Below are 25,355 nucleotides of genomic sequence, written 5' to 3'. Positions count from 1 at the left end.
ATTCACTTGCTCTAGCTCAGGAGAATCATCTGTCACAATAGAATAGTAAGAAATGAGTGTGACAGAACTAGATCCACCAAACTAGAAATGCCTCTTGTGCCTTCTTTTGATAACTGTTGTTTCACTTAGCCCATTGATTCCTTAGAACATAACGTATGTACGCATACATTGTTCTCAGAGGCTGAGAGGCGCATGCTGAGTATATGATCTTGGAGCAACACTTATTGAGCCTGTTAGTGAACAGATAAGAGCAAGGTCAATACCACTCTATCTGAAGCGTAAAGGCTGCTTTAAATATTAACTATCACGTTAGGATGAAATAGGGGGGGTCAAAGAAATAGGAGTTAATAGTTATGAATTCTACTCTCCACTGCAAGTGTCCACAATTTTACTCAATTGAATAGGGTGTATACAGCACCTAATTGCTAGAAACTCACAGACCACACTTAACTTCCATGTATAATAATCTCATCAGGCTGTCTAGTTTTAAAAAGACAATTTTCAACATGGCATACAGGGTCACAGCAACAATCACTCAAATTTGGTCTGATTGCCTTCCAGTCAACACCTGCCGCTGCTTGTGCTCAGAGTGAGTGTACAGTGGGCTCTCTCTTAACTGGCACACTCTTCCCCATGGGACATAAAAGGCTGGCATGAGTCTGGACTTGCTCTCCAGACTCCCAAACCCTCCCTCCTCACCGAGCCATGTTTAGAATTGTGGTGCTTGGAGGAGGGTGTTGCTGCCTGTGGCTGGTGTTCCCTCACTTGCAGGGCATTTATTATCAAAAATCACAGAGCGTTAACTTCTGCTAAATTTCAGAAAAACCCTCTTTTGGAACATCCCTTCTTCTTCGTAAAACAAGGGTTACAGGGTTGCTGACAAAACGCATCCACTTTTCCGACTTTTTTTTTAGAAAAGCGGACATGTTCCTTGGACACGGCAGAGCTTTTCTGGGATATCTCTGGTATCCTGGGTAAGCTCTGCAGTCTAGACGTACCCTCTGTGATAACAATGACCATTTTGTGCCAGCAGTTATAGTTACTACACAGCTTTTCCAAAAACGTTAGTATGTACTGATAAGGTACTAGAAATCCACCATCTTCCACATGGGGAATCTGTTAGGCCAATGTCCCTTCCAGCTTTTGAGCAGAGTTGGAGCGTTTCTCCGACAGAAGGTCCTGTCCATTTGCCAAATCAAAAAGGAAGTCATGTATCTGTTTGACCTTAGCCTTTTATACCAAAAGTCCTGCTTTGTACCTCAGCCTACTGAAAACAGATACAAACATATCCTCCCTATAGTCCACTGGAGGTCAGGTTCAAAGGCTGGAAATCTATGTAACCCACTTAGCATTTTGCAATAATCACTCCCGAGTAATTCCAGATTCTGCAAGCCATCCCCTCTCCCCCATCCCTTCACAATAAGATGTATGAACTCCTAAAGTACTATAACAGTCTAATCATGAAGTCACGTGGACTCTCTTGGGCACTCCAGTGTACCAAAGTACAGGCAGTCCTCGACTTACGCGGATCCAACTTACGTCGGATCCGCAGTTACGAACACGGACTGCGGGACCACGTGGTCCTGCCGCCCGTGTACTCCCCGGCAAGAAAAGCTGCTCCGCGTCTCCCTGGTCTGCAGACCAGGAAGACGCGGAGCAAAGGGGCTGCCCCCCTGCCGGCTTCCCCCGCGGCTTTGTAAAGTTGCGGGGGGGCTCGCGCAGCGGAGCCCCCCCCCGCGGCTTTGCAAAGCCGCGGGGGAAGCCGGCAGGGGGGCAGCCCAGGCGCGCTGCGGCTGTCCCGCTGCCGATGTCCTCAGAGGCTTTGTTCCCTGTCTCCCCAGTCTGCTGGTCTTCAGCAGACTAGGGAGACTGGGAGCAAAGCTGCGGAGGACCCAGGCGGCGGGACCGCGGTGCGTCTCGGTCCGCCGCCCGCGTCTTCCTGGTCTGCTGGGGGGGTGCGCAGCTAGTACGCCCCCCCCCCCAGCAGACTAGGCTTTTCTCCGTCGCCTGTGGCAGAGCAGCTGGGGCGCTGCCGGTTGGTCCCACAGCGCCACTCTGGGCGCTACTGGACCAACCCGGCAGCATCCCAGCTGCTCTGCCCCAGGCGGCCTGATTCAGCCGCTGCTGGTCAGTTTCAGCAGCAGCTGAATCAGGACGCCTGGGGCAGAGCAGCTGGGGTGCTGCTGGGTTGGTCCAGTAGCGCCGGATCGGCGCTACTGGAGCAACCCAGTAGCACCCCAGCTGCTCTGCCCCAGGCGTCCCCAAGTCAGCTGCTGCTGAAACTGACCAGCGCTGACTACAGGAAGCCCGAGGCAGAGTTGCTCTGCCCCGGGCTTCCTGGAATCAGCCGCTGATCAGTTTCAGCAGCAGCTGACTTGGGGACGCTTGGGGTTCTTAAGTTGATTCTGTATGTAAGTCGGAACTGGCGGTCAGTTTCAGCAGCGGCTGAATCTGGACGCCAGTTCCAACTTACATACAGATTCAACTTAAGAACAAACCTACAGTCCCTATCTTGTACGTAACCCAGGGACTGCCTGTACACAAAGTTACTCCCAGTCCCAAAGGACCTATCACTTAGATTTCACCTCAAAAACAATGCATGAGGTCAATCCTATAGTAAACTAAGGGATTACTAACTAAGGGTATGTCTACACTTACATCCACTTTCGAGAGAGGGATGCAAATGAAGAGATTCAAAATTGCAATTGAAGCCGGGATTCAAATATCTCTCGAAGTAACCCTTATTCCTCATACAATGAGGTTTATTTCAAGAGAAGGGTTTTCTCTCGAAATAACCACATCTTAACAGCATCTGTTATTTCGAAATAGCGCTATTTTGAAATAGCCCCATAGCGCAAATATGCAAATGAAGTGTGGGATATTTAAATCCCAGCTTCATTTGCAATTTCAAATCTCTTTGTTTGCATCCCTCTCTCGAAAGAGGGTGAAAGTGTAGACATGCCCTAAGAAAAGAAATGAGCAAGTTATTACAAGGCAATGTCTTTTAGGGCTAACCCAAGTTGATCCTTGGGATCTCTGCTTCTGTTTCATTGCTCCAATTCTGTGAGAGTCCAAACAGCAAAAAGAGATCAAAATAATTTTGTCAATTCTTTGTATTTTCTTCTTCCAGAATTCAAACTGATAGATCCCTTTTGCATATAGCTTCTTCATGGGTCTAAGGGGCAATTAATAAAAATCTTTGTTCTGTAATCTTTGTCCCACAATGGCCAATTTAGTTTGGGTTGCACTTTTTGATAAGCAGGAGATGGTCCTTTCTGGCTAGGTTCACAATTTCCAAGCAAACATTTTTTTATAAATACAAAGCAAAACTTAAGTATTATTTTCTAGCATGTGATAAATAAATTATAATTGAGATAATGGATGTAACAACTTTGAAGCAGTTCATATAGTCTAAACACACATTAAAAACAAGAAAGTAGTCCAGTGACACTTCAAAGACTAACAAATGTATTAGGGTATTAGAGCATAAGTCAGGGGTGGGGAACTCTTGGTTCAGGGGTGCTGGCCCACAGAAAAATCAGTCGAGGACCACATGCAAGTGAGAAGCAAAAACAAAACAAAAATCCCTCACTGACATAGCCCCCTACTGAGAACAGTGGGGAAGGGGAGCTGGAGTGCCAGCACAGGCTCCCCAGTGCTGAAAGGAAGCTCAGACCCTCGGGGGTCAGATCCAGGCAAGCCGAGGGCCACATCTGGCCCCAAGGCATTAGGTTCCCCACCCCTGAATAAGTTTTTGTGAGCTACAACTCACTTCCTCAAATGTGGAAGGAAAGAAAGAGGGAAGGAAGGAAATAGGAGTGTGACATCAGTGCTAATTAAATTAGAATGGATGTGGCTCACCTCCAGCAGTGGTGAGCAGGTGAGAGTACTTGAATGGGAAATTATCAGTTGCAATGGGAGAACCACTCCATATGTTTATTTAGAGCTTGATGTGGGGTATCAAATTTGCATATGAATTCCAGCTCAGCAGTTTCATGGTGAAGTCTGTTTCTGAAGATTTTGTTTTGTTTTGTTTTTGAGGGCTTTTTGTTTGTTTGCTTTGTTTTGTTTTGTTTTGTTGTTTGAGGAGGGCAACAGTCTTGTGACTGTGTGTCGGGAGAAGTTAAAGTGCTTTCCTACTGTTTTTTCTGTGTTACCATTCTTGATGTCTGATTTGTGTCCATTTATTCTTATGCATAGAGAGTCTGGTTTGGCCAATGTACATGGCAGAGTGGGCATTGCTAGCACATGATGGCATATATCACATTAGCAGATGTGCAGGTGAATGAGCCTTTGATGGTATCGCTGATGTGGTTAGGTCCTGTGATGGTGCCATTAGGATAGATGGGTGGACAGAGTTGGCAATGGGGTTTGCTGCAGAGATTGGTTCCTGGGTTACTGTTTTTGTTGTGTGGTGTGTATTTGTTTCAGATCAGTTGAATAAGAAGGTAGTTTTTCCAGTCACTTTTCAGGTAGAAACAACATTTAAAGGTCATGATGAAGGCACTGCCTGCTCACACTCTTCTGAATTCGCCTTTCCTAAATGCTTCTACCAACTGTAGTAATTGCACAATTTGATAAATGAACCTTAATTAATAAGTTGCTTCATTTTGCTTCACATGAAAATTACCTTCATCTTGCCCTTTCCTGTAATTTCATTTAAGATGATAATGTACTCCAGGTACCATTTGTAACTAAAATGTTTTTCTAAATCTATAATGGGTCTTTAATGTTGGAGAAACTGTTTATGCTGCAGATTCTCAATTAGCTTCCATTAATCGGAGACCAAGAAGAGTAGCCCCAATATAATCAAATAGCATAGTGGCACTAATGAAAAAGGAATATTTTGCTCACTGAAGTGTTTTAATAAGATTTTTCTTCTGTCTTCCATAGATTGTTTTCATTTAGAACTTGGATTGACCCTAAATCTCTCAGCCCTCATAATATAATCAATAATGTGTAATACCCATATATAACCTTTCATTATAAAGGTTCCCAAGTCACATTACCGACAGCATGTTTAATTCAAATACAACAATGTATGTTTATGTGTAACTGTTCTGTCAGGTGGACCCAGCAACAGCCAGGCCAGGTTCAATATCTAGGCATTCCTCTCCATCCATTCAAAACAGAACTGGCTTGAGCCTCCACCTAGTAATCTGAGAAATTCACACACCACCCCTGGGAGCCTCTGAGAGGCAATGCTTCTCCATTCGCAAGCACAGAATCTGAGTATAGAAAAGAAACTTGTAAGGAAAGGGAGGGAAGTGACCTGGCATTAATTTGGAAAAATGTCACAAACAAAGTTCATAAACGTGAAGCATGAGTAACATTCCCACCCCAGGTAGGTTGGGCGATGTCCTTTTCCCCTCAGGTTCTTAAGTCCAGCATTGTAAATGTTCCTTTCACAACCCTTCTCTGCCCCCCCACTCTCAGTTGCTGTCCTTGGTCAGGGCAAACCCAGAGTTCAGAGGTACAGCCACAGAGTTCACCTCCCATTTTGTGTGTGTGTGTCTGTAAAACTACATGCCTTTGTGTGTGTGATTGTGTGTGTGTAGCGAAGTAGAAAGTTGGAACTACATGATCATCTGTTGCAATCAGTGTGGTTTACTTTATCCATTCTGAAGCACAATAACTGCCTTTATTCAAAATACATAAACTGATATCTTACTATACATTGTTATTGACAGTGTTTTTGTAGCTATGTGGGTTCCAGAATATTAGAGAAACAAGATGGATGAAGTAATATCTTTTATTTAAGCAACTTCTGTCGATGAAAGCAGAGATGCTGGAGCAATATGTACGGTGGTGGTGCTGGAACCAAACTGTAAACCTGTATATAATGGAAATCAAGTCAGGGGGAAATCAAGTCATGTAGCAACCCTAGCTCCTATGAGTGAAAGACACAAACTTTCAAGCTATACAGAGCTCTTCTTAAGAACTAGGAAAGATACTGAGAGTGTCACTAAACAACTGCAACTCTTGGCTTCCCGCTGTGATCTGTTCATGAAATAGTTTGCAGATAAGATCGTTCACATTTGTCTGATTTGGACTCTGGCTGCTATGTAAGTGGGGCACAGAATGTGCTGAGCACACTGCCCAGTCGTTTTTCTTTGGAACAGTTTCAGCTATTGCAGACTGAGGATGTGGGCAAGGTGCTTTAAGGAGCGCAATTGACCACGTGCTCGCTGGACCCTGCCCTTCATGGCTTATTAAAACTAGCCAGGAAGGGTTGACTGGCAGAATCCAGGGGATTATTAATGCATCTTTTAGATCTGGTATGATTCCTGCCGCCTTGAAAGAGGCAGTGATAAAACCGTTCCTTAAGAAGCCTTCCCTGGACCCACATGATTTGAATAATTATTGCCTAGTTGCTAATATTCCCTTCTTGGGCAAGGTATTCGAGTGGGAGGTGGCATTGCAACTCCAAACTTTCTTGGAAGAAACAGATTATTTAGATCCATTTTAGTCTGGCTTTAGGCCAGGTTTTGGAATGGAAACTGCCTTGGTCTCCCTGGTAGATGACCTATGCCAAGATATAGACTGGGGGCGAGCACATCCCTGTTGATTCTCCTGGACCTCTCATCGGTTTTTGATATTATTGACCATGGTGTCCTCCTGGAGAGCCTGGTGGAGTTGGGTATTGGAGGCACAGTTTTGCAGTGGTTCCGGTCCTACCTGTCAGGACGCTTTCAGAAGGTGGAGCTAGGGGGCTGCTATTCGACCCCGTGGCAATTGTGCTATGGGGTCCTGTGAGGTTCCATCTTGTCCCTTATCTGTTTAACATCTACATGTAGTTGCTGGGAGTGGTCGTAAGGAGTTTTGGAGGATGGTGCCATCAATATGGAGATGACAGCCAACTCTGTTTCCCTGTGACATCAGAACCAGGTGTGGCGGTGACCGATTTAAACTGGTATCTGGAAGTATTGATGGGCTGGATGAAGTCAAATAAGCTGAAGTTGAATTCAGATAAGACTGAGGTCCTGTGAATCAGGATGCCATCTGTTTGGGAATGTGGTGTGGTACCTGTTTTAGACGGGGTTACTCTCTCCCAAAAGAACAGGTACGCAGGATGGGAGTCATCCTGGATCCTTTTTTAACATTTGAGAACCAGATTTCTTAGAGGCCAGGAGTGCTTTTGGACAGCTTCATTTAATCTGCCAGCTGTGACCCTTCCTGAACAAGCATGACTTGGCCACAGTGATCCATGCTCTTGTTACATCCCAACTGTTACTGTAATGCACTTTATCTGGGGCTGCCTCTAAAGAGCCTTCGGAAAATTCAACAGGTCCAGAATGCGCCTGCTCAAGTTTTAACTAATAGTCGTTATACGGAGCACATTATGCCAGTGCTCCTGCAGCTGCACTGGCTTCTGGTATGTTTCCAGGCACAATTTTAGGTTTTGGTTATGACCTATAAAGCCCTAAACGGGTTGGGTCGGGGGTATTTGAAGGTCTGTCTTCTCTCATATGAACCTGCCCAAGGATTGAGGTCTGCTGGGGAGGCTCTGCTTAGTGTTCCCCCCACTTATGCAGATAAGATTAACATCTACATGGAGCAAGGCCTTCTCAGCTTTTGCTCCCAGGCTGTGGAATTGCTCGGAATATTCGCAAGGCGTGAACATTAGCATTGTTTCGGCATCAGGCTAAAGCCACCCTTTTTACTCATGCTTTTATTGGTGTTTGAGTCTATATGTGTGTGTGTTCCTCCTCTCAAGATGCTTTTAGCAGTCTTTATGTCCCTCTGGTGTCTCGTATTTTTAAATGTTTATATATATTTGTATTGTGTTTTAAACATTTTGTAAGCCGCCGTAAATATTTTAAATAGAGAGGCGGGGTAAAAATATTTTAAATAAATAAATAAATAAATGAACAAATCTATATTCCATGGGAATCACATCTGAGAGAACTCTTTCCCAAATTCCCTCTGCTGACTTCCATCAACCCCTCCACAGCCTCACAAAGCTCATCACCAGAAAAAAGCTCCCCCAGACCATAATACTCCAACTCAAAGCAGCACCAGACTTCCAGAACAACAGATGTAAAACCTGCTGCCCTGTCTCCACAGCTACTAAAATCAGTACCCCGAGTCACACACTTTTCAAGATCCATAGCTCCTGCACATGCCTAATACAGGTCTATATCATCCGGAGCCCAAAATGTCCCAATAACAACTATATGGGTGAAACCAGATAATCACTATGCTCGCCAATGAACTCACACAGAAAAATGATAAAAGCCAAAGACACTGGTTCACCTGAGGAAGAACTCTATTCACAAAATGATCACTTCATATCTGGCCTCAGTCCTTGACCTCACAGGAAACGTTCACAACACCTTGAATAGAGGAATATTGGAGCTTAAATTCATAATTTTGCTACAGAATAAAAGTCATAGTCTTAATAACAACATTAGATTTATAGTTTATTACAACAGTCTGTAACCCATTAGCCTCCCTTTTTTGTCCTATGACAACAGGGGGCACTTTATTTTGAATTCTCTCTTATAATAGGTGTTATCGATTTATTCTAAACAATTTTACTTTTTAGCTGTGACACTCTGAGTACCTTTCCTAGACCTAAAAAAAAACCTCAGTGTAGGTCAATAATATGTCTCTCCCACCAACAGAAATTTTCCAAAAGAAGATATTACCTCATTCACCTTGTTTTTCTTACTTTACGGCTTTTCCATGACAGGGAAAAAACAGGGCTAATCTCTTTTGGTGCCCTTTATAAAGTTTTGTATGTTTCTGTTTTCTTTCAGGCAATGGCTTAAATCTGAAGATATTCAAAGAATATCACTACTTTTCTATAACAAAACTCTGGAAAAAGAAGTAAGTTGTTTTCACCTCAGAATCAGTGATCTCTATATAGTAATTTAATAATGCAAAACATTTGTTGGGTTTAATATGTTTTGTTTTTAAAATGCAAAATCTTGTCACCTGCTTCTTTATGTTTTGTTTAGTTTGGCATAGGAAAAAAATAATTCAGCCTGTAAAAGTCCCTCTAACTTAAATAAACTATTTCTGAATGTCTATCTTTAATTTCAGTAACAAATGGCGCTGACATAGGAGAATTAAGACATGAGAGTTGAGTGCATCTTTCTTGCCCTGGTGCACACCCACACAGTGTATTCATGTTAGTAGCTAATTTTAGTGCTGCATGTGGTAAGGTTGGAGAGTGGAAAAGGGTGGAGATCTGATTTTCTCTTTCCCAAATGGAATTGTTAAAATAGAATATGATATATATGTAAAAGCTTAATTTTCAAACAGGCTTGTGTGGGTAAATGAGCATTTTCAAAATAAAAAATTGTGCGCTTCATCAGATTTCAATTTTTCTTTTATTTTTTTAAAAATGGGCAGTCATTTTATGAAAATGTACTCATAATTTGCAACTTTTTAAATATTATTGTAAATGTGTCTGTTTTCTTTTATGCTTGCTGTAATACAGCATTAGGAGCTTTAACATGAGGTGTATAGGTAAAAGGATGATAGTGAAGAACAGTGTGAAGCATCCTGTCCATACAGAATGCTATAATTTTTCATGCTCTTCAGGATTCTGGGCCAAGTTCCCCAAAAGTGCCATGCCTGAGTGTCTGTTCTCCCTGTTACCAGTGCACATAGATAAGTGTTCCAGGATAGATTTCTCCTATGCAGCGGGTGACTTGAAGTAAGAAACAAACAGAAGCTTCTTTCTCACCCACAGCACAAGTAGGAAAGGGGCCATAGAATACTGTTTATCATCATATCTGCTTCTTCTCTAAAGATCTCCTTTTCTCTGGCTTTTAGAGCCTGAGTGAGAAGGGATTCATTCCCCCATCCCCTAACCCAAGGGTGCGCAATAATTTTAAAAGGAGGCCTCTTCAGAAGTGAGCAGTATCACTTTGTTTCTTGTATTGTCTCTGGTCACCCTTTTTCTGCCTCTCTCTTGTCATCTCTCTTCCCACATAGAATCCTAGGGCTGGAAGAGACTCAGGAGGTCGTCACGTCCAGGCCCCTGCCCAAGGCAGGACCAATCCCAGCTAAATCAACCCAGTCAGGGCTTTGTCAAGCCAAGACTTAAAAACCTCTAAGGGATGGAGATTCCACCACCTTCCTAGGGGAACCCATTCCAGTACTTTACCACTCTCTTAATGAAATAGTTTTTCCTAATATACAACCTAGACCTCCCCCACTGTAACTTGAGACCATTGCTCTTTGTTCTGCCATCCATCACTACTGAAAACAGCCTCTCTCCATCCTCTTTAGAACCTCCCTTCAGGAAGTTGAAGGCTGCTATCAAATCCCCCCTCACTCTTCTCTTCTGCAGACTAAACAAACCCAAATCCCTCAGTCTCTCCTCATAGGTCATGTGCTCCAGCCCCCTAATCACACATCCTGGCCCCCCTCCCCATTCCTCACCTGGACAGGTAAAGTGAATGTGTGGGGTGGGCGGAGGAAGAGCAGGAGAGAGAAGGAGGGAAAATGCAAGTCAGTTTAAGTGGAGAAGGGGAAATGATGTGCTATGCTTTCAATCCTGCAAAACTTACACATGTGTTTTAACTGTTTGAATAGACCCATTCATGGGAATACTCTGCTTAATGGTGAGCACACGTGTAAGCATTTGCAGGGTCAAAGTTGCTTGAGGCAGGGACTTTTTTAAAAGAATCTGTACAGTGCTGAACATAGTGGAGCAAGGATCACTGTATGGGCTGCTGAGTGCTGGCCTGTGACAAATAATGATTCTCTTAATAACCTGCTTTTTAATTTCCTTCTCCACTGCCTTTTATTGTCTATATAGGTTCACTCTTGCTTCCACTGCAGCCAGTGAAAGATTTGTCTTTGACATCAGTAAGAGAAACATTGGGCCCTACTTGATCTGAAAGAAAAAACAAAGTAATAAATTTCTGACCCACCTGACACATTGTTTTACTATTTCACCCTTTTTACAGGCTTACAAGAAAATAATGTGGTTGGCTTCTTGAATTTCTTAAATTGTTTCTCTCATTAGTCTCAAGAACCATATAAAAGAAGAACTGAAAGGGACTTCGAGAGGTCATTGAGTCCAGTCCCCTGCTCTCACGGCAGGACCAAGCACCGCCTAGATCATCCCTGACAGGTGTTTGTCTAACCTGCTCTTACATATCTCCAGTGATGGAGATTCCACAACCCCTCTAGGAAATTTATTCCAGTGTCAGGATAGTTAATCACTAGAATAAATTGCCTAGAGGGGTTATGGAATCTCCATCACTGGAGATATTTAAGAGCAGGTTTGACAGACACCTGTCAGGGATGATCTAGGCGGTGCTTGGTCCTGAGGTGAGGGCAGGGGGCTGGACTCAATGACCTCTCGAGGTCCCTTCCAGATCTACTTTTCTATGATTCTAATGAGAGAAACAATTTAAGTAAATCAAGAAGCCAACCACATTATTTTCTTGCAAGCCTATAAAAGAGTGAAATAGTAAAACAATGTGTCAGGTGGGTCAGAAATGTATTGTGAGTTTATAACAGCAGGAAGCCTTAATTTTTCAGTGGTTTCATTAAAATACTACAGGCCACTTCAACAGCTGCTACAACAGAACCAACTGCAGACATCTTCAGGCATATGCTTTAAAGTTCATTTCATCATCTGACAGAAATTGTTTTTAATGTACTACAGAATTCAAGAGTGCCTGCGGGGGGTGTGGGGGGGGGGAGAATCCTCAGATTCACATTATGGGCTAAATTCTGTTCATAGACATGCACTTTGAGTTATGTGCATGTGTTTCAGAGCAGAATTTGACCTTTAGTATAAAGGCACAGCTGTGTGCTCTTACAGTTAAAAAGCACAACTCATCCACTTATAATTTATAAGGTTTGCCTTTTGAGCACTTTTGAAATTACTCATTGATCCATTTTGATGTAATTATATTCCCCTGAATTCCTAGACCCTGAACAATTTTAATGCTTAAATCATTTGTTTTTAGAGTGCTTTATTGGCTTAGATTTGAGAGATTTCTGTTTCAACCTAGCAAACAGTGCATTTCTTGTGACAAATATTTTCTTATTTTTAAATATGTTTTTGGGCAAACTAATTAGGTATTTGTAAAGATAAGGACGGAATTGCATGCATATAATTTAATGACATCACAGTATTTACCCTAGCCGACTCTAACTCTGCCAAATTTCTAAGACCTACTGCAAACAATGGGCGTATGAGAGCCTGTCAGAAAAAAAATCACAAACATCTTTTTTAATAACACAGAGGTAGCCATGTTAGTCATGTAGCACTTTAAAGACTAACAAGATAGTTTATTAGGTGATGAGCTTTCGTGGGCCAGACCCACTTCTTCAGATCATATTCTGAAAGTGAATTGGCATGACCATTATATAACAGAGGGATACAATGAAAAAAGTAAACAAACAAATTATAAACTAATGAATCAGCTACATAGAACAGAAGGTGAGGGCAAGGGGACAAGGAAGAGACAAGGAAGGAGGAAATTGCTTATGTAAGAGTTAATTAAGTGGCTAATCTGGAGTACTATGAATATCAAAAGGTGGGGAGGCTGTCTTTGTAATGTGTAAGGTATTTTTTAATGGAAAGTATTAGGCAACCTGAATGTGGGTGTCATTGCTAGTTCATTCTATAGGGCTTGGGTTACTCCTAGGTCACTCCTAAACACAGTTGAATGTGTTGTAACACCTATGCCATTAGCTATAGTTGTAGAAGAATTTGAATTAATTTGTGATTTCACTTAACTTTCTCGTCCTTTACTTTTATTTATGGCTGAAATTTGGCAGAAACTTGTTCTCATTCCAGGAACTGAAAGTTTGCAGAGTTAGCTTAATTCTCTCCCCTAGGATGTTTAATTATAATCGTGCTCTTTGTGTAGATAGAATATATAGATATTTCAGTTTTATAGAAAAAGCGCACTCTAAAGTGTAGGAAGAGAGCAAAAGCTTTTATGTTTTGCATGACAATGTCTGGCTCCAAATATCTCATGTTTTGTGAGTGGGGAGGATAATCCTTAAAATAAATAAAATAATTAAGTTTTGCCAAAAAGTTTGTATGTATATCTGCCTCTTTAAAATGTCTTAGCCTAATAGGCAATTTTTCCTATATTGGAAACAGTAATTTTAACAATTTCTAATTTATTCTGCAGTACAGAACAACTACGCTGCCAGCATTCAAGTATTATGTGACTTGTGCTTGTCTCATATTCTTCTGCATTTTTATCGTGCAGATTCTGGTATTACCAAAGTAAGTAAATATTATTAAAAATTCCTGGTTTGTATCCCATGCATTTGTATTGTTACATATTGGATCATAAATAAAAAATAGTAGTATCCTTAAACTATAGGTTAATATGTTTGCTTTTGTCAGGTAAAAGTAAAAGAGATGTGAATGAGCATTCCAGATTACTTCAGAGCTAGGTTTTGTTACTTAAGCTTTTAAATATAATATTTTGATGCTTTAATACTTGAATACTTGTATTTTTTTAAGTTCGACCTATGATGGAGACAGGGATAAAATTCAAATGAATGTGGGAAAGTATCCAGTGTTTTCCATAAGTAATTGTTGTAACTATAGTCATACATGAACCTGAAAAATTTACACAGACAGAATTTTGGTGAGACCATTGTCTGGGTAAAGTCTGCAATATCAGGCTTCAATTAATAATATTAATTCAAAATATGCCATTGTGGTAATACTTTTTCATTCTCTGTACCCACTAATCATGCCTTTGTTATAGCATGCAGTAAGTTAGTTTTTAAAATGGTATTTTTAAATTAGTAGAAAATGCTACTGTTTGCAGGAATCACTGTTCCTGAATAATTAATATTGTTTTGATTGATTGTTGATATAACAGCATAATAAAGTTTATTCCATATACTTATTTTGTGCATCTAAAGGAATTATTTAAAGGTACATTTTAATTAGTCACCATTTGGAGCATACAATACAAGGCTTACAGAAATGTGATGTCCTTTGCCTAATTTTAGCGAGAAGGATCTGAAAAAATTGTATTTGAGATTATAAATTATGTTAGTTTTTAAAATGGATAGTGTTATTTAGTGTTACTGTATTTAGAAATTTAATATTTTGAATAAGCATCAGTGACGAAATTACCACTTTACATTTAATATACTGAAATAACAGTTTTTAATGGTGATCAGTTGTTGCCAAGTCTGATCATCTTCCATGGAAGTTGTGGACTCTCAGGTGGCTGATAAGGCTGAACTTTGAACCACAAGTTCTATTACAGTGAGGACAGATGTTACTGTATACAGCAGGAGGCTGTTGACCATGACTAGAAACCAGTCTTTTCTTCCTCCTGCGCCTCTTCTCCTCCTCAGCTTGTCAGCGGGCAAATTCAAAATGCAGGGAGGCATTGCATAGGACTTGTCTCCATTTTGAGCGATCCTGGGCAAGGGTCTCCCAAGTGTCAACATCAATATTGCACTTAAGTTATCCTTTACCAAGTCCTTATAACGCTTCCGTTGTCCTCCCATGTTGTGGTATCCTTCTTTCAGCTGAGAAAACAAGACCTGTTTTGGGAGGCGATGGTCTGGCATCTGAACAACGTGACCAGCCCAGTGAAGTTGCTGATGGATGATCATTGTCTCTATACTGGTGGTCTTTGCCTCTTCCAGAACACTGATGTTAGTGCACTTGTCTTCCCATTTGATCTTCAAGATCTTGGGAAGCCATTGTTGGTGATACTTCTCAAGGACTTTCAAGGTTGTCCAGGTTTCAGACCCATACAATAGTGTTGGGAGAACGACAGCTTGATAGACAAGAAGTTTGGTGTCTGTTTGAATGTCGTGATCTTCAAAAACCTTGTGCCATAAACGAGCAAAGGCTGCATTCACACAGTTCAGACAATGTTGAATTTCTACATCAATATCTGTCTTGGATGAAAGATAATTTCCAAGGTAGAGAAAATAATCAACGTTCTCCCATGCCTCTCCATTGATTTTGATAGATGGGGCATATGGTACCTCATTTGTACTGAAATAACAGTACATTATAGTGAAAGGATAATCAAAAACAAATGATAAACTGCTGGACTTAAGTTAATTAAATCACTTTGGAGGTCACTTACTATTACTAGTAACATTTGTGACATGCATCCTGTATTCTGAATTAATTCATTACAGAACAGTACAAAAACCACCACAAATTTGAGAGTGAAACAAAACATTCAAAACCAGTTGAACATGAAAAATGTAAAAGTATATCAACATATTTTTGGTTAAAAAATCAAGACATTGATTTAAGTCTGATGTTTTATAAAAATAATTAATTTCTCCAATTTATATTGCAACATGATACCATGCTATCCTTATTTCTGTACTGTTGCTGGAGGCTGCATTGCCTTCAGATTCTGGGTGCCCAGACACCAGCACAAGTAAAGGTGGGCTGATATTGTCCCCCTGCATGCTTCTGTCTGCTACTGTTGTTAGCTTCGTTTTCTGCCCCGTTTTTCTGCCTCTGAAACTTTGTGTCAAGACCAATTGCCCACTTACTCCACCTTACAGCCTTTTCAATACTGTAGTTGGGATCTAGAGACCAGGTTCTTTATAGCCAAAGCCTTGTAATTATGAAGGCCATTATAACGAGGGTGTTATTGGAGGCTATTCAAAGTCCAGTCCTATATTTCTCATTCACCTTTTAATGACTTGAACTAATTATAACTGCTTAAGTAAGTAAAAACTAAAGACTTTAACTCTTTATTATTGCAGAGCACTTGAAACAGAGGGAAATGAGAAAATTATTCCCATGTTTTATTTCATATATCTAATACATTAGAAATAGACATTGCAATTTACCTCTTTGGTTACTCCTGTTTGTGGCTTGTTATGATGACTGACTAAGGTATATGTATACCACTGCCTTCCAGTAGATGATTTATTGATCATACAGATCCTAATACCAGTGATAGAAAATTCTTCTTTCATTTAAGTGGTAGAATCCTTTGGTTTTAAACCTGGCAGTCATGAGTTTGATTGCCTATGCTTCTTGTGCGAAACCTCCAGCTTGCCAGAGAATCTCCTAATTAAGCCCCTTGTTCTACAACAGTGTTCACATTGACAGACACTTCTTTCTCTGTGGAAAGATATTGAAGTCAGTGTTAATCCACATATGCATAACACTGTCCTCTGAATCACATTGTAGAATGGAAGGCTAGAGCTCTGCAGATCTGTGACTGTTTTTCAGTGTCATTCTGTGTGATGGATTTTTTCTAAAAGATATGCTGAAGTTCAAAGAAGAATTAATTCAGGGCAATTCTGTGGCTTGTTTGATGCATGATCCTTTCTGGCCTCCTATGCCATGGACATTTTCATCATTCATTAATTTTGCATTCCTTAAATATTATTTTCTGAGAAATTTGGTGAAATTTCTATTTTAAAATTTTAAAAAGCATTAACATTTGCATTTGAACTTCTCTAGGGCTAGGTTTACCCTAGGGGATAAATTCAAATTAAGATACACAACTCCAGCTATGTTAATTACATTAATTATGTAGCTGAAGTTGAAGTATCTTAAATCGCATTTTGGCACCGTCCACAGAGCGGGAGGTCGAGGGGAGTACACTTTCCCTTCAACTGTCCTTACTCCTCGTAGGGGCAGGACTACCAGGGCTGACAGGAGCACCCTCTCAGCTCGAATTAGCGTGTCTTCACTAGATCTGCTAATTCAAACCCTGGAAGATTGACTGTAGCCGCTGTAATGTAGACAAGCCCTAGTACATTTCTACCACATATTGAGATTGCAACTGACCTACTTTCCTTTAGCTTCTTTCCTGTGTTGCAAACTTCCCTTAGGACTAGGGACAGTCTGAACCTTTCAGAGTTTACTAGAGAGTATTGTTCATCCAACATGTGAGAGAAGACATTTTGTCTTATGTACTTCACAGTATTACACCATCTGGCACATTTTTTTTGTTTTATTGCAAGGGTTAAATTCACTTATAGGTTACTAGATTAGCAGTATTATCGCTTGATCTTATCACTGTGTAATAGGACTTTTATTTTTCCCTTTTTCTGTGTCTTCATTTAGATGAGCAAATCATTTAAATATATTATTTGCACTAGAAGTCAAGAAATATTTATAGTTAGTTTCTCGCAGGAGCCATATTCAGCATGGAAAACTATAAACAATTATTTGTTCTTATCTGCTGGTGTCATCTCATGTTTTTACCTCCATAACACAGAAAATGAAAAACAAGTATGATTAATTTTTCCCCCATGAAGCAAACTTAGAATATGTTTTCTGCTTCATAAGGGTACATTTTAAACTGTAAAATCAACTACATAACACTTTTAGCAAATAGGAAAATTTAAAGAATAAAACTCATTGCTTTTTAGAGTGAAATATTTGCTTCTGACTCACATGCTAGATTAAACCATTTTATTACACATTATAAAAATACAATAAGGCAGAAAATAAAAAATCTAAACATAAGAGACAAATTACTTGAACATTTGGATCAAATGCTTCTCACATTTGCATATGTGCAGTTATATGTATATGCGTATCTGATGGCAAATTCTGACTTTATCTTGGTCTATAGATTTTTTTATAATTTTCATTGCATTTTCAAAAAGGTTAAAATTTAATATTTGCCTGTTCCCTCTTTTTGGAGTGGAAAAATGAGTTTGAATCATTGCATGAATCAGGAGAGAGAATCACAGAATTTAGAGATTAAAAAGGTTTATCCAGACCATTAGATTATCCAGTCCTTTAGTCTGCAAGTGCAGTATCACTTCTCACTGTATATTTGTTAGAGTTTTGCAGAATCTAGTTGTAAAAGTCCCAAACAATAATGGTATAATCAATTCCTTTAGGATTTTGTTCTACAAATCAATGCCTCTCACTGAAAGAAAGCCTAAATTTAACCTTTCTTCATTTTATCTCATTACTCCAGATTACATCATCATGGACCACTCTTGAACATTTATATTTTCTTGGTGTTCTAACATCCTTCACATGTTTATGAATTGATGTGACAGGTGTTAGTAATCACATTGCAAGCTATACATATTTAGCTTTTTAAATCTTTCCTTATAATGAAATCCTTTTACCCCATCACCATTTTGTACATCTTTGGACTCACTCCAATTTGTCAATCTCCAATGAAATGCCAAGATCTGAATGAAATTTTCCAGATGTGGTGACAATGGAGCTGTATAGGGAATAAATACTACTTTCTGATTCTTCTCATGTGAGTTCTTACAAAGATACTTCAAATTTGCACCTTTTTTGGTAGAATTACCAAATTATAATCTTAGTAAATCATAGTACACAGTTAGCCTTCCATTTATTTCGGATTATATTTGTCCAGATGTTGACATTTTAAGGTTTCATTTTTCCATGATGAATTTCATTTTGTTTCCTCAACATGTTTGCAATATTATAGATCCTTTTGCATTACTCCCGTTCTTAGTGCTTTTCAAAACTTGTAAAAGTTTCATATGATCTGGAACCCAGATCCACAAAGGAATTGCTTGTGACAGTGAGCGTTGCAGCTTTTAACTTTTAAGCATCTAAAACAATCACAGGAACAACATTGTGATCTGCAAAGCCAGAGTTTGGTATCAATGGTCTCTGTACAATGCATGGGGAGAGACAGAGAGACAGGCACCCTAAAATCTGGACCACAAAAGCCAGCACACTAGGAAAGGAGCTGCCGAAGATAACCAATGAGAGATGTTGACAAGAGGAATATGTCTGAAGACCCATTCCCCTCATAGCATTCAATACCAACATCTGGGAAGGGGGAAGGCACCTTTCTCTGCCCGCAATCCATGAGCTGAAGGGAATAAATGCTCTTCTTCCTAACTTGCATGCCAGGCCCCATTGGATATATGTGCTAAGAGGTCACTTAACTACATGCAGAACCTCTCTGATGGGGAAGAGGCAGCAGAAGATAACCTTTAGCCTAATGGTTAGTAACAATGTTAAATTTAGTTTAATCAACTAATTGACTAGTTGATGGAATCTCCATTGACTAGTGGAGAGCTAACCCCACTGCACCTCTTCCTTTTAAATGTATTAAGAGCTTACACCTGGTCCCTTCTACCCCTTTCTCCCCAGCACTGGCCCCTGCTCCCCCCCTTGCTGCCTCTGATAGAGGCAGCATGGGGCGGGGGGAGTGACTAGTCGAGGGACTAGTTGATTATCGGATGATATTTTGCTTAGGGTTCCCCAATTTCAGTTTTCCTTTCATCTGATGAACAAGGATTGGTCATCTTTCAGGGAAGTGTCATAATCCACTGGCTTCAGGGGGTAGCCGAGTTAGTCTGTACAGGATAAACTTAAAAAACAACAAATGGTCTGGTAGCACTTGATAGACTAACAAGACATGTAGATGGTATCATGAGCGGAGTCATCTGAAGAAGTGGGTTGTGCCCACAAAAGCTCATACCACCATCTACATGTTTTGTTAGTCTATCAAGTGCTACCAGACCATTTGTTGTTTTTTAAGATAATCTACTGGGTTACGTGATATTCTGATCTAAAGATCCCTCAGTCTATCCTATTGAAGTTCTTTCTGTTTAATTAAATAATTGAACAATTAAATTGTAAATGGTTCAGAGAAAGAGTTGAAATCACTTTGTAGCTTAGCAGCTAGAACACTTACCAGAGGTGACAAATTCCTGTTTAAATCCCTTTTGATCAGGCAAGGTAAGGAGTTGAACCTGGGGTTTTGAGCATCCTCAAGTGAGTATGCTAACCACAAGATTTTGAGTGTGGTGTTCCACACACTCTTCTACTCCAGCTATTTTATGTGGAGTTTGGTGGCCTCTGAGCATGCCTACTGTATAGGACCCTGCACCCAAGTTCAGTGGAGGAGCACTATCTTCTCTGAAAGTTGCATCTGATGAAGTGGGTCTTTGTCCATGAAAGCTTATGCTACAATAAATCTGTTAGTCTATAAGGTGCCACAGGACTCCTCATCGCTTTTGCAGATACATAGCTACCCCTCTGATACTTACTTTTTCTTGTATCATGGATCTTTTTAGGGCTTAGGGGACAGTGTCCAGAGTGGTGCAAGAATCAGATACTCAGAATTAGGAGTGGAGCTGCCTAGGGGACCTAGGGCACTTATGGAATTAGGTGGCAGCCAGCCAGGACTATTGAGAATCATAGTGCTGCCTAAAAATGGGACTTAAGCACCTCAGATTGGGCATGAGGTACCTAAGTCACTTTGTGGATCCAGGCTAGAGAGTTTGATCATTGTTCTGTTTAATATTGATCGTGTAGTTGCATCTTTTCTTTAAACCAAAGCCTGGCTTCTGTCCAATTCTGAACCTTCACACAGATGACTCCATAAAATATTGCAACCCTTCCCCCAAATATCTATATATGTATGTTGAGATGGTATTACAACCGTATGCCTAGGCCAACATAGTTAAATTTCTTGAAGGAGAGCAACAATACTTGGTAGTTTTGACAGAATAATCTGGCAAAATATAACAGAGGAAAAAAGTCATTCATGATTATGAGCTGTTTTCAGCACTGCCTGATTAAAAGGATATAATGGAAGATTAGAACCTTTTCTGCATGTGACTGTATACTAATGGACTCTCATGCTTTCTGAGTGATGTTGGTTGAGCGAAGACACACATAACAGCAGAGTAAAAGCTTTAAAAAAATCAAGGAAATGATCTGAGTGAACATGGAGAGATAATTGAACCTAGAACTGGATCCATAATGGGGTCCTCTTTAGTGTTATATTATTACTGTTTTGCTGCAACAACTCTTTGGATTTTTGTACAGTAACAACACCTGTGATAATATAAAACTGGAGCAATATAGTGTGAATAAGAATCACCATTTAAGTGATATTTAGAAGATTATTATAACACTTTATATTTCAGGAAAGTGATTGGCTAAAGTTCTTTATCCTGCCCTCTATATGTCGTTTATTGACTTTAAGTTAGTACTATTGGTTTTTGAAATACAGAATGCTAAATTTTGAGCTCATATTAGTGACAAGCTACTCACAGATGTAGCCCGTCAAACTCAATGGGACTGGTCTCATGGGTGACTGCTCGTCAATACAAGTAAAGGGATTTGCAGTCGTGCCTGTACTGGATTTATCCTTGGTTTTATCTGAGGTCTCTTTCAGGGCTTTGTTCTGACAGGTATCTGTGGTCAACAATGGCATCATTATGTCTTATATCACGCATTCATGGAGATGCATGAAGGTCCCTACATGAGACTTTTTCAGGAAGTTGTTCTGGGGGGGATGAACAGTGTCCAGTTGATCAAGGCTGAATTTCACAAGGAACAAAAGCAGCAAGGTTTGTATGAGAGCAAGGTTGCAAAATAGAATAGAACAGAAGAGGGAAAAGCTGCATCATTATGAGCTGTTTTCTGCAGCACCTGGTAAAGGACTGAAAATTAGTTTTAATAGTCAATAGATTCTTCTCAACAATGAAGCAATTGTACTACTAGAGTATTTGCACTGATTGAATCTGTGGAAGGTTCAGCAAATGCATCAGCCAACTCCCCACGGATGTAGCTACTGTTAAATTACAAAAACTAAGTTAAATTTTGTGTTGTCTTGTTATAACCACCATCTTTTAAAAAATATTTCTTTACTGCTTTTAGGCAAAAAAATAAAATTTGCAGTCAAATAATTATGAACATGAAAATTAGTTCCCTGCCAAGAAGAAACAGATGCATGAATTATCAGAGCATATACTGAAATGTTAAAGATATTGCCAGTAATGCACATAATATTGTGTTATAGCAATATGAGTGGGGAACAAGGAAAATCAGTCCCACCCTATCTTTTAATGTGTCACTCTTTATAGTGCATCAGTATTTTCAATAAAACTTATTACTGTCATGGCAGCTGTTGGTAGCATTAGTTGTATATAATACTAATATGTTTTCAATTTGAAACAATCTCACAAAAGATTGATCAAAATATAGCTATCCTGATGTAGTCGTAAGAGTAAGTGAAGGTGGCCAATAATGTAGATGCTGAGGATCATCAATTTCTCATACTTAAAGGTATTGTGAAAACCAGGGAGTTCCTAAATCTTTTAATCATACTTCAGAAACAATCCCTCCACAGGCTGTATCATACAGTCTTGGCCAATTCAGGAGCTCAATGAGGTAAATAATTATAACATTTTGGGATGGAACTTCTGGAAAAAAGGGCATTTAATAGGTCCAGACAATCAGTATTCTCATACTTGCTCTTATTATCTGTCAAATGATTGCTGAAACCTCCTTGCCTTCTGACATAGCTTCCCTTCAACACATACAAAATATAGATGCTAAGATTCTTTTCTGATAGTTATTTAGACCACATCACCCTATTTTTCATATTCCTCACTGTCTCTCCCATGCAGTACAAGCTTCTTGTCATGATCCTCAAGACCATTCACAACTGTGCCAGCAATGCATTTCTATTCTGCCTATAGTCAGTTCCTCGTGCCTTCTTCCACATTGCCTATATGTATGGAATACCCTCCAAAACCTGGTCTATAAGGCCCCTACCTTCTCCATCAAATCTTTCCTCATTATCCAAGTCTTAGCAGTCACATCAGAATATGTCTATACTGGAAAGGTTTGGCGACAAAAGTGCTGTCGGCAAGTAAAAGTGAAAACTAGTCAAAGCAGTTTTTCTGACTCCCAGGGTATGTCTAGACTACATGCCTCTGCCGCCAGAGGCATGTAAATTAGACTACCTGACATAGTCAATGAAGCAGGGATTTAAATATCCCCCACTTCATTAAAATAAAAGTGGCCACTGCGTTGTGCCGGCTCAGCTGATCGTCGGCACAGCGCGGCAGTCAAAACATGAATCGGTCGACAGGGAATGCCTTTGTCGACTGCTCCCTTATGCCTCAGGGAACTTTAGCCACCCACGCCAGCATAGAGCTGAGGGCTGGAGAACCCCAACTGCCCACGACATCAAATTTTTGCATTGCTCCACTCTAGCTCCGCTCCAACTCCGCTCCGTGCTCTGACTCAAATTAATTTTTAACTAAATAAAAAAGTGCATACTGTAATTTTGAAAAAACATTACTTTTATTCAGAGTTTTAAAACAATTTAAATGTCATCAACAATGCTATAAACTAGAATCATTCATAATTCAATCTGTAAAAAATTATTGCAGCAATCAAGTTGTCTTTCATAGCCTGCCGCAGATCATTTAAAATTAACTTTAAAGCTGAAAACAGTCGCTCTACACTAGCTTGAGTTGTTGGCATGCTCAAAGCAATTTTACAGGCAGCCTGAATGAAATTTAGTATGTGCCATAGCGTTAGTACGTGCTATCGCTGTTCTACAACATTAATTGTTGGGAAGTAATGAGGCTACACGTTACAAGGTTCAAAATAAACACATACTAATCTAACTATGTAACTAATCTACATGAGTACATACTCGCCTAACCTTGGCACAAGGGTGGGAGCAGTCTGCAGTGTAGCCGGATGTCTGATAATTATCTGATTCTTTAATAAAACATATCTCCAAAAAACTTGGTAATTTTGTATCTGTACATTAAATCTTGATTTCAGCCGAAGTGAGAATAACTGTGACATATTACTTAAAGTGGTAAAGTAGATGTTAATTTCAATTGTTATAAAATCTGAAACTTTTTGGCACATTTAGGACTTTCTTGTTAAAATATCGTTCATTTTGGACTGAAAATGGAAAAAAAAAAAAAAGAGCAGTGGAGCAGTCAAGATTTTCTGTGCTCTGGCTCCGCTCCATCTCCGAGCAAAAACCTGCAGCTCCACTGCTCCGCGCTCCAGCTCTGGGCTCTGCTGGAGTCACGATTATCCATTCATAACTTTCTGAAGTTATTAATGGGCAGAAATTTTCCAAGTCTGGACTCTTCCTGACGTATCATTTTTTGGAAAACATGGGCAGAAGACGGTTCAACCTTTGTTGAGAAGGAAGAGAATGCTGGTGGGGCAGGACCATATCTACCATATATTCAAAATGTGCTGATTGTTTAAAACAAACAAACAAACAAAAAACAACAACAAAGCAATCTTGCTGATATGGCTGGATTTAGACAATTGAAATTTGTTAAAAAAAAAAGTAGACCTTTACTTAGAGGTAATGCTTATTAGCCTTCTGGTAAAAGATTGGTTTTGTTTCCCTTGGTCATTGATGTTTAAAAATTGTATTTTAGGCAAGATTAGTGCCTGGGATATTATTTTTAATTGTCTTTACTGACATTGTGAAAAAAGAAAGACTGCTCTGAAGACATGTGTATATTACTTGCATAATTTCTAATACATTTTTTTCTTATTGTCTTATAGAACATCTGTCCTTGGAATTTCCTTTGGGGTGGCATTTCTCTTCCTTTCCTTCATTCTTTTTATCTGTTTTGCTGGACAGCTTTTGGTAGGTAATCAGAAAATATAACTCAGTGGTGTGTATAATTTCTTATATATAAGAAGCCAGATCACGGCACCTCCTGTCTTTTCCAAATCCAGTGACCTTTGAAAAATGCCAGTTTAGTAAAAACCTGTTCCTCCTATAGGTCTCAGTGGGATTTTTCCCTGAGTAAGGTTTAGAGGTGCTGGTCTCTGAGGCCTGGTCTACACTAAAGTGGAAGGTCTACTTAAGACACGCAACTCTAGCTAGTTTAATTTAGTTTAATTTAGCAAGTTTTCACTAAACCCAGTAAATAGATCACTGGAAGATTAACCACAGCAGCATTGATCCTCCGCATAGTGTAGACTTGCCTTTATTCCCCTAGATTAACTTACTCTCTGTTTTTTGAATGATCTGAAAAACAGAAAGTATCATACTGATGACAGTTTTTTTTGGGGGGGTAGTTTTTTTGTTTTTGATTTTGCACTGATATGGGCTGGAAGTTTTAGTTTTTTATGATTACTTGGTAAATATTATCATGTTCCAATGGAATGTTATATTTTTTTAAATAGTAAACAGCTGCGTAATCTATATTTAATAACATACTTAATATTTATACAGGCAGTCCCCGGGTTACGTACAAGATAGGGACTGTAGGTTTGTTCTTAAGTTGAATTTGTATGTAAGTCGGAATTGGTACATATTGTAGGGGAAACTCTAGCCAAACATTTCTCCAGAGCTCAGTTTTATTCTCCCACACTTCACTTCCCTCAGTCCTTTATTCTCAAGCTGAGGTGTCTGCTGAGAAAAGCCGCTCCGCGTCTCCCTGGTCTGCTGGGGTGGGCACTAGCTTCGCGTCTCCCTGGTCTGCTGGGGGGAAGCAGCTAGTGCGGGGTTGCCTCACCCCGTTTGTAAGTAGGGATCCGTTGTAAGTCGGATCCATGTAACCTGGGGACTGCCTGTAATGGCTTAAACACTATGAGACGACAGATTATAGACTGAATTTTTATATTAGTATACTGTTGCCATATGGGT

At 39.9% G+C, this 25,355-nt stretch overlaps 1 protein-coding gene across 4 annotated transcripts in view; it reads left to right on the top strand.

Annotated features, from left to right (window-relative positions):
• The window catches only part of ADCY2 (adenylate cyclase 2), a 361,616-nt gene that overhangs the window by 261,897 nt on the left and 74,364 nt on the right, over positions 1–25,355 (top strand). For all 4 annotated transcript variants that reach the window (XM_075921497.1, XM_014573081.3, XM_075921498.1 and 1 more), the window contains 3 exons: positions 8,763–8,832; positions 13,122–13,219; positions 24,263–24,347. In XM_075921497.1, the coding sequence (XP_075777612.1) occupies positions 8,763–8,832; positions 13,122–13,219; positions 24,263–24,347 (253 nt within the window). The remainder of the gene's footprint in view (positions 1–8,762; positions 8,833–13,121; positions 13,220–24,262; positions 24,348–25,355) is intronic.

Source organism: Pelodiscus sinensis, chromosome 2 (genome assembly GCF_049634645.1).
Source record: "Pelodiscus sinensis isolate JC-2024 chromosome 2, ASM4963464v1, whole genome shotgun sequence".
NCBI classification, from domain to species: Eukaryota; Metazoa; Chordata; order Testudines; family Trionychidae; genus Pelodiscus; species Pelodiscus sinensis.
The sequence above is the reverse complement of the archived record's forward strand: the minus strand, read 5'-3'. Positions and strand labels throughout refer to the sequence as shown.